Source organism: Nannobrachium achirus (assembly GCF_963921795.1).
Source record: "Nannobrachium achirus genome assembly, chromosome: 6".
Lineage (NCBI taxonomy): Eukaryota > Metazoa > Chordata > Actinopteri > Myctophiformes > Myctophidae > Nannobrachium > Nannobrachium achirus.
The window spans coordinates 38,686,969-38,706,236 of record NC_137815.1 but is presented as its reverse complement, the minus strand read 5'-3'; the positions used below and the strand labels follow the sequence as shown (position 1 = coordinate 38,706,236).

Genomic DNA, 19,268 nt, shown 5'->3' with positions numbered 1-19,268 from the left:
GACTAGGCTATTAATTAATATGCTATAAATTATGTAAATTACAGTGCATTCTATTAAAGCCATGGACTTGATCACACCCATCACAGAATGTGTAATTTTATGGTAATCACAAATATCTTCTTAAATTAGTTTTATCTTACCTTACTAAATCATTGCAATTAAAGGGATAGTTCACCCAAATTACAAATTATATATAAAAAATGAAAATAGACAAGCTCAGCTCACAGTGCACCACACCACAACGCATTGTGAGCTTGTAGATCTGCAGTTTCAAACATTGACTTTAATGTTGTTAAACATTTCAACAACAAATCATGTATGGGGGTCCATGACATTAATGTTTGAGAACCTCTTAGATGCATGAGATGGGGAACGTCCTTTTAGTCCTTCTATCCTTGAAATGTGATCAAACAGTGGTCATATTGCTGATGTGCAGAAGACCAATATTAGGCTACATCAAAATGTCCAAGAATGAGCAACAGTTCTACTGTATCTGTGGTAGGCTACTATATGTGGTCACTGGTTGGCACTGAAACTTGGCAGTGTTTGCCATATCCATTTCGTGAAAACGGAACATGTTGAATTTCTGATTCATTGAGTTCATTCTTTTTAATTTGTAGGCCTATAGTGGCAAGTCACTTCTATTGGGGTTATCAGTTTCATGTTTAGGCCTACTCACTCGTGAGTGAGTGACGTGTGCTGAATTAAAAACACATTCATATTTCGGATCATTCAACAGAGGGCGGGGGACTTTACACGCCCACGTTCATGTCTGTACTCAGAAGCATCTATGCTCAGAAGCACCCCCTATGTGAAAATATTCCGGATGTCAACTCAGCCTTCTTGCAATCTCGGGCATCTCACTTTTTATTTTCCTTTCCTTTGTTTTTTATCTTGCTGTAACAAACGAAGGTGACAAAAGAGGACGACCGCATTTGTTACTGTGTAAGATCATCATGCTGCTACTTAGAAAAGCAGGGGTTCCGTTATGCTGCTTTATTTCCAGAGATAATGTCTAACCTAACTGGCTTCTTACTAGACATCAGAGAGGCAGTTACATCTCCGTTACTTTGTAACCTAGCGGTTCCTCCGGAAGATTTTCTTGTCGGCTATAGACTTTCTTGAGACGATCCGAGTTGGTGCTTCATTGTTTTTGGTAAGTAAATATTGTGCATTCTCATATACATAGCAAGTTGGAAACCATGCAGAAATGTCTTGAGATCTCCGAAGTCTTAACTCTGAAGACGATTTCATAACGACAATAAAGTTTCACCAAGTTGAACTTGAACGTGAGATTTATAGTAGCCTGCTAGCGCTATAGTGGGAAAAATCAAATTTTTTTTATTGCACATTTCCACAGGTAACAGTGCTTTACACAAAAGTCTAAAAGCATTGACACATTTGATTAATATACATAATTTGAAAACAGCTAGTGGGAAATTATTCGCAAAATCACAAAACATTTTTCATAGCATATTTCCACAGGTAACTGATTTGCACAAAACAAAGCATTGACACACTTCTGATCAAGGTATATTATATAAGGACATTAGAAAACAATTACAAAATAATAGGATAGTTAATAGAATAAGCTCAAGTAAAACAGTAGATTATATAGCCTAACAATCTAATCCGCTGATCCAACCTAGTTGTCCTAAAAACAGTTTTCCTAAAAAAACTATTATGCAATGTCACATGTGCCTGTAGGGCCTAATAACTTGGACTTTCCAAAGTAAACAAAAAGAATGGCTTTCTTTGTTGTTGCAGGTGTCCTGTCTGTCCCAGTATGTCCACCCTCCTCTGACGATGATGGCTCAACCCTGCAGGGTCTGAATGACAACATGTCTTGGGGGGAGTTCATTGAGCTCCATGACCTGAGACTGGACAGAGACCAGATAGAGCTGACCGCCAGCCCACCGCAGGTACCAATGGTGGAAGAATAGACCTATATAGGGCCTACAGCTGTGTATTTATTAACACTTCTTGTTAAAAATACAACATGAAGCACCAAAGTACAAACGTACTTTACTTTCCCTCCCAAAAAATACATGTTAAACCTTTTTCGAGCCAATCTCGTCGTGAGCTTGTATATCGGCTATTTAGTAGACGAAAGTATAAAATAGAGTTTTATGTATGTTTTGTAAAATACAATATTCTACAACGTAACTAGTGTCACAGCCCCTATATAAAAACAGTTCTCACATGATTTATAGTGGGATTTAAAAAAGTACCATATTTGCCTCTGAGATAGTGTGAGAGCATAAGTATAATGTATTGAAAAAACAGACACTCGTAAAAGTACATACACATTGTACTTAAGTACAGTACTTGAGTGAATTGCTTTCCACCACTGCAGGCACCTCGCTCACCTCCTTGCCTGCAGAGGACCAATGCCCTGAGAATCAGCCCCGCCAAGGTGCCAGAGCTGCTGAGCAGAGTGGGCATCATCAGACTGCTCAGTGATGTTAAGGACCCACGGCTCCTAGAGGAGAAAGGAGAGGGCCACAACTTCCAGCCCTGTAGCCACTCTCAGCCCACCTGGTGTGACCAGTGTGGAGACTTCATATGGGGCCTCTACAAGCAAAGTCTGCGCTGTGCCAGTAAGTTTATTGTTTTGCATCGTGTTTATGTCGTATGTGTAGGGCAGGGGTGGCCAACTTTGATGATGGTGAGTGCCACTATATTTCCACCTTCACTCCAGAGGGCCACATTGCATATTGCTACGTCCTACTTTGTCATTCTGGTATGTCATACAAAAGAAGCAAAAATAGCAGATCTACAAGCTCTACAAAGCTCTTTGAGCTTGTAGATCGGCTATTTTTGCGTCTTTTGAATTGGAATCGTAAATTATTTTTGTTATTTTTTAATTGGAATCCTGAATGTAACATTTTGATTTAATTTAACGCATTTAGTTATATATTCATGTTGACTCTATGAACCTAAATACAAATACCTACATTAGACATTAAAAAAATACATTTTAATACTACTATACTAGTCATTAAGCTACTAATATAGACTGATGGAATTAAAGCAGGTCATGTTTAGAATTGTAACAGCTGAAATCAATAATATATCAGTATTCTGGTATTAACCAGCGGGCCGCATTAAGTGAAGGTGAGGTCCGCATGTGGCCCCCGGGCCGCCAGTTGCCCATGTATGGTGTAGGCCAGGGGTTCAACAGCTAATCAAACTAATCAATGTAATCGATTATTTAAAAAGAAACATCAATAATCAATCATTTAATAAGATAATCAATTCATAATCTATTAATATTTAGGGCAAAAATGCATCAATTTTGCATGGCAACATTTTGCAGCAACGTTATATAATAACGCGTATGTGGTTACTTGATTCGTAAAAAATATTGTCTATTAAAAAACACTTGTCGATTGTTATTTGATTATAGTAATCAATAGAATAATTGTTAGGAAAATATTCAGTAGTTGCAGCCCTAGGTATATGCATGTGTACTTGCATGAATATACTGGAATGAGAGCAGATTGACATCATATAACTACAGGAAACGATTAAGGTGGTCATGGTCTCACAGACTTCTGCATTCATGGTTTCGTTTCAGCGGTCTAGGCCAAGCCAAGTAACTTAAGGTCATATTGTGTTTGATCAGAAGCAAACAGGGCTGTCTGTGAGAGTGGCTCTACTGTATTTGAAGACAACATCACTCACTGTGGTTCAATGGGCTTTAATGAAGAGTTTCTATGAGGGGAACATTATGATTCCCAGCAGCATGTCAGCAGCTGAGCTGCATGCAGTCAACACATGAACCCTGGCGTCACTATTCTGGGCATGTCATCATATGCGAACGTTCAGAGAAAATAACAAATCTACAAGCCCACAAAAAACAAGCTATTTTCAGCTAAGAAATTTACTGTAGATAAGCATGGATAGACCCTGCCTGGGGATACACCGGTCAACAATGGTTTAAGTGTTTTTTAAGATGTTGGGTGGTCATGTCCAAATTCTGGATTATCTAATCATCTATATTAATTTGTTCTTGCTTTCAGTTCCAGTTCCTTTCTGAGCACATGAACAGTCATGTACCTAAGCCTAGCTAGCTTTAAGATAAGGCTTGTGCATAGGAATAGGAATAATTGGTAACAGTTCCCTGAACTAGACACCACAACTGATCATGTAAAAGAGACACCAACGCAGTCTCTTTGCACTACTGATCCCGCAGCCAAAAATATTCCCCTGTGCAGAACATCAAGATAATTTATTCATTCCACATGCATATAGGCTATGCTCTAAGTTATAGACTCACTAGAGCATAAGCCCAAATGTCATCTTCAAACAAAACAGATTAATATGTAACTGCTGGCTGCCACTATACTGAACTTCATGAACAGAAACATTTAAATAAACAAATGCCAATACTATATATTTAGTAACCTGTTCCCCAAATCATTTGACCCTGGGACATTGCCACAGCATGTGAATGAAAATATCAGTTACCTTTAAAGATTCATAAGGAACAAAGTTAAAGACATAGTATAACAAAACAATAAAAAAATGTTTTACTAATCATTTCCCTCTATACCACTTACACTTATCAGCCACTGGAGTAATGTGGTGTTAGTTAACCTATAGAAAATACATTGCTCTCTCCTTGTCATTTTGTATTTTGTACGTGTGTTTTGGTAGACAGGAACATTTTTGGGGTGTCATGGGTCTGCAAGGCCTACTTACTTGTTAGGCACAAGTAAGTGTAAATCAGATTAGGAAGAGGAGTCACAAGGATATCATTCCCTTAAGAAAATCTTCTTTCGTCAGTCTGCTTTCCCATCCAAGGAGCACATGAATGGGATACTGTGCCAGCTCACATCAAGGAACCCACTACTCTACTTACTAGACAGTTAAAAACATGGTTTATAAGCCACCAAATATATCTGCACTGGTTTGCAGTTCAAGGTTCAAGGTCTGCGAGGAGCAGGGAATGAGTAACCCAAAACCCTTGTTCTTGTATTTAACAGATCCATGTCTTCATGCAGCTGTGGAAAAAATATTCACATTTTTTACAGCAATGTAGAAATACCCTGTTACAAGCAAAAGACCAGAATGAAATAGTAGAAAGTACTCATTATGTAGTTTTCAGATGTATAAAATGTATTAAAAAAAAAATAGCAGACCTACAAGCTCGCAAGTCATCACATTGTGAGCTTGTAGATCGGCTATTTTCAAATGGCCTGAAATGTATATACTGTAGGGTTGAAGTGGTTAATGTATGTTTTGTAATCTAAAGTTTTCAAATAATTGTAGTGGAGTAAAAGTATGATATTTGCCTCTGAGACGTAGTGGAGTAGAACTTAGTAAAAGTACTGAAAATTAGAAATACCCCAGTAAAGTAAAAAATGCCTCAAAATTGTACCTCAAATACAGTACTTGAGTAAATGTGTGTGTTTGTTGTCAACAACTTAAATCCTATATACTTATTTGACTGGGGCCCCCAGGGCTCTACACCTGGTCCGCTCCTCCCTCTTCACAAAATCTCTTTGTTAGTCATTATGAGGTTGTTGATCAGCTATCTTTGCCAAACGTTTGCCACAGAATAAGACACTGGTGGGATTCATGTGACTAAACTGTCCTGTTGCTTGACTTGATTAATGTTGAAGATGTTGCGTTATTTTTTTTTGCCAATCGCTTTTTTTTAATATTGAATTGTAACTTGCTCTATACTTTTATTGCTGCCCATGTCTGTTCTGTTTAGCCTTTGCTAAGCGTTTCTGTAATGGGCACACCTTATATGATGAGCAAACTGTGTGTCTTGATTTTAGAATGATTTTAGGCTGCCAGCTTCACGCCTGGCCAGGGACTATAGATGAAAACTATTTTACAGTGAGCTTTATTAGGATGCACTGTCCCTGAGAAAAACATATCATAATTATAAAGACTTTTTATACTTTATAGCATTTATAGGGCGTTAGTTCTGTGAGGAAAATTAAAAAGGATCCGCTAATGATTTCGATTTCAGAATGCCATCATATATTAATGTTTCCCCAAACTTTGATGCAGTTTATTGATACATTGTTGTATGGCCAAGTCAGTATTCCAAGCTTGGATGACAGGCAATGGATGGTGGATGGAGATTTGTAATAAATCTTTATATATTATGGAGACTTCTTATAGAGCATACTAATACATATTTAATATAGATATCATAATACAAATGTATTTAATGGCTGCATTAAAGAAGCATTAGTTGTGTAATTTGTGTTGTGTTTTACTGTCATTCTTTATTTCATTTTTGTGCATGTGAAGGAAGTGACCAAACTGTAATGACACTAAATGGCCAGTGGAGGACGACATTATCCATTATAATTCCAAATAGTCCTGAAACAATTCAGGCTTGGGATGTTTTATATAATCTTATATATCTTAATACATGTTTTGGAAAAGTCTTAATACCACATAAACGTATACACTTAAAAGTATGTATCTGTTTCACCTTTGTTCTGTTACAAATAACTGGCAAAGATGATGTTGTCTTCTTTTAATATTACTTTCGTCAACTTACAGATTGTAGATTCACATGCCACTACAGATGCCGTGCCCTCATCCAGTTAGACTGCTGTTGGGATGGAGGCTCTACAGCTGACCAAACATGTGTTGTAGAGCACACCATAGAAACGGACACAAATGTGGTAAGGACCTCCTCACTCAGTAGGAAAGTATTTAATTAACTTGGCTGTTTGCCATGGCTCCAAACTTTGGATAGGCTACAATCAGATGGGGTTGTTCCTCTTTTAGTTGACATTTGTTAAACATTGCCACTTTGCATACAGAAGTAGTAGGTTCCCATAATCTAAATCATATCTTTCTGTTAGCTTTCCTCAGCTGTACATAGTAATAGTTAAGTTCTTCTCACTCTATAGATGAACTGGGTAAGCTGAGTCACCCCATGTTTCAAGGAATCCAAAACAATATGCAGTATGCAGAAATACCAATTATATAGTGTGGTACGATGCGTCCAAAAAATAGCTCCCGTAGGATTTTTGTGCTAAAATTTAACTATTCTCAAACTATATATAATCTTTCTGGGGGTCATATAATTTGGGACCTCCCAGAACAGTATGTGTGCCAGTTAATGTCCAATTGTCTTAATATTAGAGTTGTTTTGTAGGTTTTAAACATTCTGAGTTCATTTATTACACAGAATAAGCTTTCTGACTTTTGGTTGGGGTCTTTCCTCACCTGGGACCCCCAGACAGACCCCTGCTCCTGCTCCAGAACAATGTCAAATTAGATCATAATTGAAGCATAAAAGTTTTTGTAGCTGGGCTCTGAAAACAAAAATGAGTAGTAGCAAATGCCAGGGGTCTTCCACGGGGGGTCAGGGACCCCTAGGGTGTCCTTATACACCCATCATTTTCTGATAGTTTGGTTTGGTCCCTATAAAAGCCAAAGCAGCAAAAAACAATATATATATATATATATATATATCCTACGAAATCTTTTATTTGTTCTTTTGCAATCTATATTGCAGCCTGACAGCGTGTCGCGGATTCGAGTCCCAATCCCGACAACCTTTACTGTGCATCTCTGTCCCCATTTCCTGTCTGTATACTGTATACTATCAATAAAGGCCGAAAAAGCTCCCCCCCCCAAACAAAAGAAAAAGAAAAGAAAGGGTAGTTAGAATCTCAAGAAAGGGAAGTGTACCGGATTTCCTGATTGAGTAATCATTAGGAAATGTGCCCGGCCATATTATCTCATGTGTCTGCTCACTCACATCAGTACATCAGTTAACATGAGTTTAATGGAAGGTTGGATAAAGTAAGAGAATGCAATAAGGGTAACCGTGTGATCAGTGGTTCACAACCTTTTTTTTAATGCTCTGGACCACTAGCATATTTCAGTTAAATAATACCTGACCTCGATATAATTTGTTACACATAGTATCGTGCAACAAATTAAATCAGGCCCTTAATAGTCATTATTTAATTTCAAGCTTTTTCTCCCACACCACGCCTATTAATTCAAATATTTTCTTACATTTGATGGGCTTATAAAATAATATTTAAACATATATATTTAGCAAAGGTATTTTTGTATTTACTTTTTAAAACATTTTCCCATGCTCCACCTGCATCTAATCATGCCATGGACAACTAGTAGTCTTGTGGACCATTGGTTGAGCTACAGTGGGATGCATAGCAAGCGTCACCATAAAAACTAATTACTAGCCCATATCCCCTCCCAACAGCGGTTCCCAGGTTGATTCTTTTAGTCAGAGTGGTGGTTTTCTCGCCCCTCCCATTTGTATGAGAGCTGGCGAGAACTTCTGGGAACTCGGATTAGGGTTGTGGTCCTTAGTTCACAATCATTTGAAAACCCCTGGGTTTATGCTAGTTACCACTTGATGTTTATAGATCAGATATGTTATTTGGACTGTCTGTGTGCCATGTATTTGTTTAGATTGTGGCTATATTGTGGTAAAATGAGCAACTGGGTTTTGGGTAAGTTGAGCCTGTATTAAATCAATGAGAAAACACACACACACACACACAGGCGCGCGTACACACGCGTGTGTGTGTTTTTATCAATTATATTACATCTGCCCTATGTTCCTTCAACCCTCTATAGAGATAACGTTCCTCAGACTTATATTACCTCATGCTTTAGGCGTTATTTCATCACTTGAGCAGAAACCTTGGCATCAACATCCCAATGCCAACCTGTGCGTACCCATGTGCAATTTCCAAATAGATGACTGATTCCAAGAGTTGATAGTATCAGAGTCAACAGTGCTACCATCACGCTGTTCGGCGCAGGCACTGTGTGATGGGGGATGGTTAAAGTAGTCCTACCTGGCCTGAGTCAAACTAACTGCACTCAAAGGTGCCTATTGTGCACAGCACATACTAGATAAATCAGTCCTCTTCACAAACATTCAGCGCCAATGTAACAGATCACAAAGTTCTCTTTATTTCCAAGTACCTGTCCCATACAGAGTCACATACGCTGCTTGCCATGCTGTGGTACTGGGAAAATCCCAGTTGTCCTACGCCCAGTTGTCCTACGTCCCAGTTGTCCTACTGTGTCCCAGTTGTCCTACTGTAGCCAGTAGCTGCATTCGTACAGCTACTCAAGTAGTGTACAGCTCTCGCCGAAAATTCGCCGTCCTACTGCTGTAATTATTGTCCACGACATTGCAAGCGGCGCGAACGAGTGCCCGCGAAGAGCGGGTCAGGGCCGCGCGGCCGGCGGAGCGCAAGTTACGAAGCCGTGGTGAATGCAATCGTTATATTTATGCCCAGGCCTGGGCAAGCGCACGATAAACGCATGAATGGGATGAAGATCGCTTGCTTTACAGTCTGTTCGCGGACTAGCCCAAACAGCCAGGCTACAGTAGGACAACTGGGACGTAGGACAACTGGGCGTAGGACAACTGGGACTAGCCCGTGGTACTGGATGGAACCCTAAAGAGTTGCAGGGGAGAGCAGATGGTCAATGGTTTTCCCTGAATGTGTGTGAGGAGGATCACTGATTTATGCTGTGTGCATCAATTAACTCAATGCACATGCACAACAGGTTATAGTCACACCTATCTCTGTGCCCTTAGTTTGACTCAGGCCAGACAGATGTGACAGCTTAACTCACTCTGCTAATGCCTTGCTCGGGCACGCCTCATAGTGCTCAAGGCCGCTTCTGTTGGCGTGCCGTGCCTGCCTTGTTGTCAACTACAGCGGTTTATTAAGTCGACATGGTCCGTGGGATGGATTCCTTCGGCATCACGCATGGTACGAAAAAGGTATTGGGTCTTTGGATATTTGATTTCACTGTGCCTTTTTTATTTGACTTGTTCTATGTTCGGTATTCCTTTCAATATTCAAACTATTACTGTCAGTGCAATTTGAGAACTTTCAACCACACTTTTACACCTATAATCGCGTGGTGACAATGAAGTTGACTCTGATGATGTCTGATCAGAATTCTGTTAGTTTTAAAAGATCACCAGCACTCACTAGACCAAGTGGGGAGGGCAGCAAGTCCTATTAGGACTAAGTGAGTGTTTTTATTGGTAAAGCCCAGAAGCAGATCAAAGTCAAACAAGACGGACGTTTCGGCCCACTGCCCTCTACAGCGTGAATGTGAAGAATGTTTCACGCTGAGGAAGGATGTGGGCCGAAACGTCCGTTGTGTTTGACTTTGATCTGCTCTTCTCTCTGCTGCTGGGGTTTTCCAATAAATAAGAGATCCTAAAAGGACCATGTGTGTACTGGGGATCTTTTCAAAGATACTGTTTCTGCCAGAACCGTGCACCTGATAAACATGAACTGTGAACTTTGACCACATTCCGCATTTCAAGTTATCCAGAATTCCGTAGGTGTCATGGTATGCAAAAGGCTGCCCCAAGCATCACTATGTTCAGATGCTGGGGGCAGCCTTTTGCATTCCATGACACAAAAGTGCTGGCTCTGAGGAGCATAGGGCCTAAGCTGACCTGTCTGTGGTTGTGCCCCAAGATCCCTGCAACGGCAAAGTTTGTGACATTATTTATCATTGTCTGTGTTAGTCCAGAATACAAACAGTGGAATGAGGACTGAGGAGCACTTCTTACTTTCATTTAGTTTGCCTAATTCTAGCTTACAAATAGTGAAACTTTCTTTATTCATGTGCTCTGGTGCACATTCATCTGTAAGGCATGCATATGAAAATGCTTAAGGCTCAAGGGAGGGCACCTGCCCTGGACTTTGAAATCCCTTTGCTGTAGTTCATTTGATTGGTTCAGGCTAGTTTCTTCATTATAACAGGAGATGCAACGGAAGGGTGTGGAGTTGCGGACTAGCTGATACCAACTCTGGACGCCTGCATTGCCGCCCTCCACTCCCTCCTATCCAGTATCAGGGACTGGAGCTCTGCTGTCGCGCCGCAGTGTGTCTACTTGGGTGGTGTGCCCTCTTCCCCTCCTAGCTGTGCATTGGGTTGCCATCTGTTCTGGGTGCTTGACCCAGTGCAGAGCCAGCCTCATCATTCTCTCCCTGATCATATAACAGCCAATTTACATATCGGGACACAGGTGTTGACACTAAGGTGGCACTTGCCCAACGGGGAAGTATAGGTCATGTTCTACTTGCCCAAAGGTCATGCCCACTTGCCTGAAAAGTAAATCGTCCATTATAAAATTATATGGGTCTCAAACGAGCACTAGCCCGGTCGGGTAACCTGAAAGCAAACTCCACCTGCCCGAAAGTTTCATTTACCTGCCAGGGGCAGGTGTCAATGCCTGAGGACAGTTTCGCATATGATTGTGTCTCCAGTTGGCTTGCTGGCTACCTGACTAATAATTACTAATATAAATAAATAAGTTAAAGCTATACTGTGTAAGTTGCTCAACTGGTCTGTAGCAGTATAGCAAACCGCGGTCGCGTTTGCTTTTTTCGTCCGTTTTTCGCTCGCGGACCGGGCCGTCAGACCACTGCGTCCGCCACGCCTCGCCGAGACGCTTTCAATGAGGTCTCCCGTGTCCTTCTACGAGCAGCGGTTGGGGAGTTACATGCTAGACTCCTCCAGTGTAAACACTGCAGTGTACTTCCTGAAGGCGTGTTTCCTAAACCCACCAGAGAGCCCGGCAGTGTATGTTCTGCGCTGTGATTGGCCGGCAGTGTATAACCCTCGCTGTGATTGGCCGGTAGTGTGATGACGCAATTTTTCCGCGAAAACCGGTCCCGGGCAGGGATCATAGAAAACATATAAAGAGAAGGCTTTAGAAGCTGAAAATAACGGAGTGGGGGTTCTAAAACTTTAGCGATTTAACAGCTAGGACCATTTTAAGATTTGTTTTATAAAAAAAGTTACATGGTATAACTTTAAGAAAAACTAAAAACTGTTAAGAATTGTGTCACCAACAGATTTTGAGATGTTGAATGGCTGCTGTGGAAAAGATATATTACTCATTGTTACTCATTGTTACCTGCAGTTTTGTGTTCTTTTTTTGAGGGTAGGCTATACAGTATGTATTCCCTCCCACACGCACTGACTGAAATAACCACTCTATTGTTAAGTAGTTAATGTGTAAATTACATCGAAAATGGCCAGCAGTCATTATCACCTCAAGACAATGGCCACCCTTCACCTCAGACGCCACATTATCACATGAAAAAGGCTACTTGAAGTGTTTCAAGCTTTCTTGGCGGGCATACTACTTACAGTATAATGTAACACGGTAGAACACACCACTGCTGCCTGCCATGCACAACATGGCGTTTTCACCTTGAGAGTCTGTTATGTCTTTATGTCTAACCAAGATGCAGCCACTAAATGTTACATCGTGTGCATTTCAGATCATAACAAAGGCAAACTTCAAAGATGGGTGTGGTAGGAGCAAGGGAAGTAGGGGGTCATGGTCTACAGATACTGGCAGAATACCAACTTAACAAGCAGATACCAAGCCTTTCAAACTTGGAAGTCATATTGGAGAAATTACTTTCTGAAGTGGAACAATAAAAAATAAAAAATGTACCATTCAACTTCAGATTTACATTTTGCACAAAAAAGATTTTTTTTAAACCAACAAACTAAAAAGCTGTTAATAATGTATCTTTATTTATACAGCATTCATACATACATAAAACAGAACTCAAATGGCTTCATACACAAACAAATCATAAAAACAAGAACATAAAACAGAAGCAGATAAAGAAACTGCTCACATGTCTGACTCACATGATGATAAGGCTCTCACGTTGGCAGTTTATTGTTGGCCTACAGGAAGTTAGAGAAGAGGGGTGATGTCATCGCAGGGTTGGTATTTCCGTGTTTCCCCATCGGCGTCCAATCAAAGCCGGTTGCGCCGGTTTGTGTATTTTCTAAACTCAAACTCAACGGCATTTTGGTTTGGGTCCCGCTGGGTGGGGGGGCAGTGCATGGTGGAGCAATTACTCACATTTGATACTCAAGTAAAAGTATCAATATTGCAATATAATTATTGTTACAACAGAAGTAAAAGTCCGAAATTCAAAATGTAGACCTACTTGAGTAAAAGTACAAAAGTATTGGTATCAAAATGTACTTAAAGTTCCAAAGTAAAATGGCCTACTCGTTATGCAGAATGTCCCGTTTCAAGTTTTCAAATGTAGCCTATGCAAATCTTCTGAAAATAGCAGCTCTATTAAGCGTCGCGATGCATTGTGAGCTTGTAGATCTGCTATTTTCCAATAAAGACTGTTTTGTAACGATAATCAAAATCTACAAAGTAACTAGCAACTAAAAGTTTCAAATAATTGTACAAAATTTGCCTCTGAGATGTAGTGGAGTAGAAGTAAAGGTATTGGAATACTCCAGTAAAGTAAAAGGACCTCAACATTGTACAGTAATTGAGTAATTGTACTTAGTTACTTTCCACCAGTGGGTGGGGGCCACGCAGTGGAGGGAAACGGTCTAGGGCGGGGACCACCAGCGCATCCTGTTCACACAGTTAACACACACTACAGTACAGTCACACAGTTTGAAGAACGCACTCGTCGTAACGTGGTCGTGTTTTGTAGGCTACTAGGCTGAAGCATTAGAGTTTTTGCAGGCTAAACAAGCTAATATATCAGTACTCTACTCCGTAGTGTAACATTTGTTACAGTAAACCCTGACCATGAGCATTAAAGAGGCGGACAGCGGCTCAGATAAGAGCCCGTCCTTTGAGATGACGTGGGGAAGCTCCACTAGCAGCGGCTACTGCAGTGAATCCGACTCGGATTCAGAGTTCGAACAGTACTTTACTGCTAGAACATCGTTCATTCGTAAACCCGTTAAAGAGTCAATCCCAAAACAGGTGAGATAGACGTTTTTTTGTTTTGTTTTGTGGTGTTTTCCTGATGTACGATCTCACACGATGATCTAATGGTTGTTAACTTGTTTAGGTCTAGCTTGCCCGATTGTGATCATACGGTACTTTTGTAACTTGGCCGTTTTAATGAAAAAGTTCTTTAGAGTTATGCTATAGTAGCCTACTATGAAGACAATGTTAAATCTGGTCAGATTGTTTATGTACTACCGGGGTTGACTAATGGACGCCGGATGTCTTTCTGATTCTGTCCCAGCTTTGTGAAAAGCTTACAGTAAAATCAGCGCCCATGCCATGGAGATAGTACTGGTTTAACTTTAATGAAAGCTGACGTGTAAGAAAAACATGTTTGCATTATTTATTCTTTATTAATATATACAAACTGAACACACATTCTATTGTTATATTACAGTGTAACACTGTCACACACACCCACACACAGCCCCACACACACAGAACACAACTATGCTGAAGAATCCCACAACTGTTTTAGTGACGTACTCTACCTACTCAAGTTTCTTAACACTAGTCATGGTTCATTTTGTATTGCGTATGTCTCTAAACGTAGTCTTCAAAGCATATTATTCTTCCACATTTCAGGTTTGAAAATGACTCACGGAATGTTTTGGGTTAGGTCTTTCCATAGGGGATCATGTTTGCACTCATCTCTGTTTAATCCCCGCCCACAGCAGACAGTACAGTTTTCACAATGTGGGATGGTACTTCCTGTAAACTTTGTAAAGAACACACAACACAGGTTACTTCACATACTGAAAGTCTGAAACGTTTGCTTTCAGAGAATCCAGACACCCTTAACATTCTCACATTGACATCAAACTTATTTTGTGGACAGGCAGGCAGATAACATAGATTGAATACTTTATTAGAAGTTCGCATAGGAAAAGGACATGACAGTTCAGATTGAAACCCAAGAAAGCACAATGGCTCGTTTACATTGGGGTCCTTAAGGCTTTTGTACTCAATTCATGGAGACTTGAGATTTGTTTTTGGGGCTTTTTATGCATTTATTTGATAGGATAGTAGACTGACAGGAAATGGAGAGAGAGATGGGGAATGATATGTGCCAAAGGTCGTCCGGATCAGGAATCGAACTGGCGACGCTAGCAGGCATCATGGCCTAGTATGTGGTATGCGCCTGGGCCACTAGGCCAGCAGGCGCCCCTCATGGAGACATTAAATGACAAACATCATGTAGCATCATGTAACATACATGCAGCATGTATTATGCATGCGTTCTTGACTGCCATAGTAGAGACAGCTGGCCCGTGATGTGATTGCCTACTGGACATAAACTCAGCCTTCCCTTCAATCTGCCTCAGGATTTCTGTTATTGATCCTGTATAGCTTGACAGTTGACAATGATCAATGACCTGCTGTTACTTCTCCATTAAGACCCTCAACAGCTGTGGCCAGTTGGGCTTCTAATGAGACTCATATGTTCTATAAACCACATAATTTTGAAGTGGTTATGGGTCTGGACAGTGCATTAATTGTATGTAATTATTTCAAATTATGCATCATTTCCCACAATGAGATAGTGAGACTATCAGTGAGTGGTAGTGCTGATGTTGGCGGCATCAATCAAGATATTGATCCATGGGTTTTACTCATCAGGAAAGGCTGACTCTGCTGTGGAGAACACATAGAATGTGTTCTTCACAATACTGCAGTGCACAGAACCTTATTTTCATAGAGGAAGTGAAGTCCCACCATTAGACACAGGAAGAGCATAGCTGCGGTTTGTGTGTGTCGAAAGGCCTTAAAGTCTGACCGGCATGCAGATGCTCGAGGGCAAATGTGCACGATGAGAAAAAGATGACTAGGAGTGTATGGCCGATGATGAGGCAGCTGACCACAGGATATGCTGTGTTAAACAGAGGAAGGCTTTGTCCCACCCGGCAAGGAGTGGGAGCAAGCCTGGGGGTGGGGTGCTATTTTTACATGAATACAGTGTTTAGGAATGCAGAGCAGAGGCTCTGCACACAGTCATGGCAAACAGCTGCCTGCAGTGCCTGCAAGTTCCTCATGGCCACCCGATCCCCCCACCTCCCTCCATGAAGAGATAGGAGGAGTTAGTTGAGGGACCGGATTGGAGCCAATCAGTGGGCAGAGAGCTGACATCATGGTGTCGGTTCCTCTTTGCAACGTTGACAGGAAGTCAGGACAGGAGTCTGATGCAACTGGTGCTTAACTTTGAGACAGAAAGAATAGAGCATATAAATATAAATACAAAGCAACTACTACTATTATAGCAGCCTTTTATTTATTTCACTAAACAAGTTACATATAACTGTTAGAATAGCAAGAGGTTAAGATTGTATACTGTAATACAAAAAAAGCTCTGATCTGCCATTGCAATTTCAGGACAATCCTCTCAGCTCCTTGTTACTTCTTTTAAATTTCAGACATTCTAAAATAATCTATTTCTACCAAATGCTGGGACGTATGTTTTGACTATCTCAAAGCATGCTGTTTCAATTACGGTGCCGACATCTACTCTCAGAATTTATGTGAACTCGTAGAAATGTTATGGTTTTAATTTGGCAGCAGCAGTATGCTATTAAACAGCTTCATTTCTTGGAAGTTGTCCCCTGTGAACTCCACCACACACCAATTGTCCCTGTAACCTTGACCTCACTTTTCCATAATAGACATCTCAGCTACATTTCTATCACTATTTTTGGTGATTGGATCAATACCAGGCTCTCTATATGCTAGTAAATTATGTTCCACATGTAGTTAGCATGACAGTGTTCTCTACAAGAAGCCATAAAGTAGGCTGTATGGTCTGCAAATGGTTCAAAGATGGCTCAATGCTGACACCTGCTGGTAAAAAGCAAATTAATGTTAAACTAAGTTGAGACTTTTTTGTCCTTTCATTTTTGTAGGATGAACATGTTGAATTGGTAAAGAAGGAGCTGACAACTGCAGAGATTCAGCAGAAGGTGAAGGAGTACAATGCTCAAGTCAACAGCAATCTGTTCATGAACATGGTGAGTCCCCTCTAACCATACTTGCTTACCTTGAAAAGTTGAACCGAACATAATCACATTATAAGAATGCATGCCATGCATATACACTTACCACAATGATCCTATTTTGTTTAACAGAACAAAGATGGCTCCTACAATGGGTTCATAAAAGTCCAGTTCAAGCTGGTACGACCTGTCTCAGTTCCGCCGCCAAAGAAAGGAGCTGCAGGACATGATGCTGGAGGCAAGAAGGGCGGTTTAGTGAAACGCCGCACATCATTTTACCTGCCCAAAGACGCATCCAAACACCTACACATAAGCTCCCGGACATCTGCCCGCGAGGTCATTGAAGCACTGCTGAAGAAGTTTACTGTGGTGGACAATCCTGGCAAGTTCGCTCTGTTTGAGCGCAGCGAGCGTCATGACCAAGGTAAGCCTCATTTTCTAACTTATGAAGCCTTGTTCAAAATCAAATGGCACAATATCATGGAGATCATGATTGTTGCTTTCACAAAATATTTACACAATGAGATTTTTTTCCTTCACTTCATGCCATATAACAATATTATGATCTCCAAAATCCCAGGCGATATTTTGTCGTATCACAATATAGATATATTGCCCAGCCATACCTAATTTGTTTACCAAGCTTTTTTTTTCCTTCCTTTTTTTTACACCATAGTTTACCTCCGTAAGCTATCTGCTGATGACCGTCCACTCTACCGACGTCTTTGTGCTGGCCCAAATGAAAAGGTCCTCAGCCTGGTTCTGAAGGAGAATGAAACTGGAGAAGTCAATGTGAGTATGACTTCCGAGCACCAATGTGGTTCATCTATCTCTTTTTGACTTATATGCATAATATCCAAAACACATCTTCGGATCATACGTTTCCTTTATTCACTATCACTACACTTGCACTACTAATACACAACATGTCCTTCTTTACCCCATGCAGTGGCACGCCTTCTCCATGCCCGAGTTGAAGAACTTCATGCGTATCCTGCAGCGTGAAGAGGAGGAGCATGTCAAGCAGATCGTGCAGCGCTATGCTCTTGCCCGCACCAGGATGCAGGATGCTCTTGCTGGTTCCACCCCTGGCTGAGAGGACTTTCCGCCCCGGGGAACCATGACATGCAGCACTTGACTGGAGACTCATCTGAAGAGGACCGGTCGTCTTGCATTCAAAGATCCCAGAGAGAACACAATTCAAATACCTCCCTCCATAATATGGAAGAGAGTGAGCGAGAGAATGAAAAGGCGCAAGACTGAAAGAGAGAGCGCTAGCGCGAACGTGCGTGTGAGAGAATGAGAGATGAGAAGTGCCTTACACCTAGAAGAGCCTGATGTGCCTGATGAGAGAATGTGAGATGAAATCATGTGAGACTATGAGCCTGAAGAGACACTGGCTTTGTCCATGAATGTCTTTCATTATTGGGTCCCATTTGACTGCCTTGAATACCCCAGCTTTGGTCACTTTAACTTTAAAGAGTATATCAGTTAGTGCTTTAACCATTCCTTTATGTGAAGACAACCACCGGTCATCCGTTAATAAAACTTATGTGAGGTGCTGGAGGGGGGGGGGAAGCTCCGCACTCAACGCTGTGCAAAATAGTTACTTTATATTGCAAGCTTTTGGTCATAAGACCTCTTCAGGCTGATGCCTTTTATCCTTATCACACAAATAAAAAGTTAGACCACACTGCATTGAATGCACAGCACAGCCTTTTAATGTAATTACCATTCCGGTGTGTAAAGATTATTTGTAAATACTTTTTTTTTTATAGCACTTGCAGTCCTGTTGTAGTTTGTATGTTAGCAGAACATTAAATGCAGGAGGTAGCCACGACCAGCTTAAAAATAACGATTTTCTTCTGAACTTCTACATGGATGCTTCACACAGCAGCACACTGATATCCTTTGAGAAAGTTAAAACCCATTTCTAGCTGCCAGGATTTTCATTTGACCCAGGCCCAAGTTCTCCAGTAATTTCTTATACTGTCCCTTTGTGAGTACGACTGATGTATGGACATTTGTATGGAGTTATGAATGCCAGAGAGAGAGCATTGTCAAGATCACTTTGGTTGACAGGAATATTTTATGAATGACACCATGTTCCAACTGTTGGTCATTCCTTTTCTATGTCTTGTTTTTTTTGTCTCCTTTGTTTTTTTGTTGTTTGTGAGATTTATCACTGACTCATTTCCTTTCTTCTTTGATATAAATGTCTAAAAATGTGGATGCAAGATTTTCTGATTTATTTCTGAAAAACAATGTTGTGCACTGTGCAATAAAGAGTGCCTAAACGAAATATTGAATGTTTTTTTTTGTATATCTATACTGTGTGTGTGTGTGTGTGTGTGTGATATTGTTATGACAGCATACTTAGCATATGCGATATTATGCATAATATATTTTATTTAGATATAACTCGTCACTATGTCTTTAAGTCACGATATCCGTTGGTGACGTTATCTGCCTGA

General features: G+C 40.7%; 1 protein-coding gene across 1 annotated transcript; it reads left to right on the top strand.

Moving 5' to 3' along the window:
• Positions 1-856: 856 nt before the first annotated feature.
• Positions 857-19,065, top strand: LOC308286688 (ras association domain-containing protein 1-like). Its single transcript, XM_080727785.1, has 8 exons — positions 857-1,156; positions 1,768-1,922; positions 2,357-2,600; positions 6,535-6,659; positions 16,705-16,809; positions 16,927-17,218; positions 17,471-17,586; positions 17,744-19,065. Exons 2-8 carry the CDS (start codon positions 1,842-1,844, stop codon positions 17,888-17,890), a joined length of 1,110 nt encoding a protein of 369 aa, XP_080583911.1. The 5' UTR covers positions 857-1,156; positions 1,768-1,841; the 3' UTR covers positions 17,891-19,065.
• The last annotated feature ends 203 nt before the right edge of the window (positions 19,066-19,268 follow it).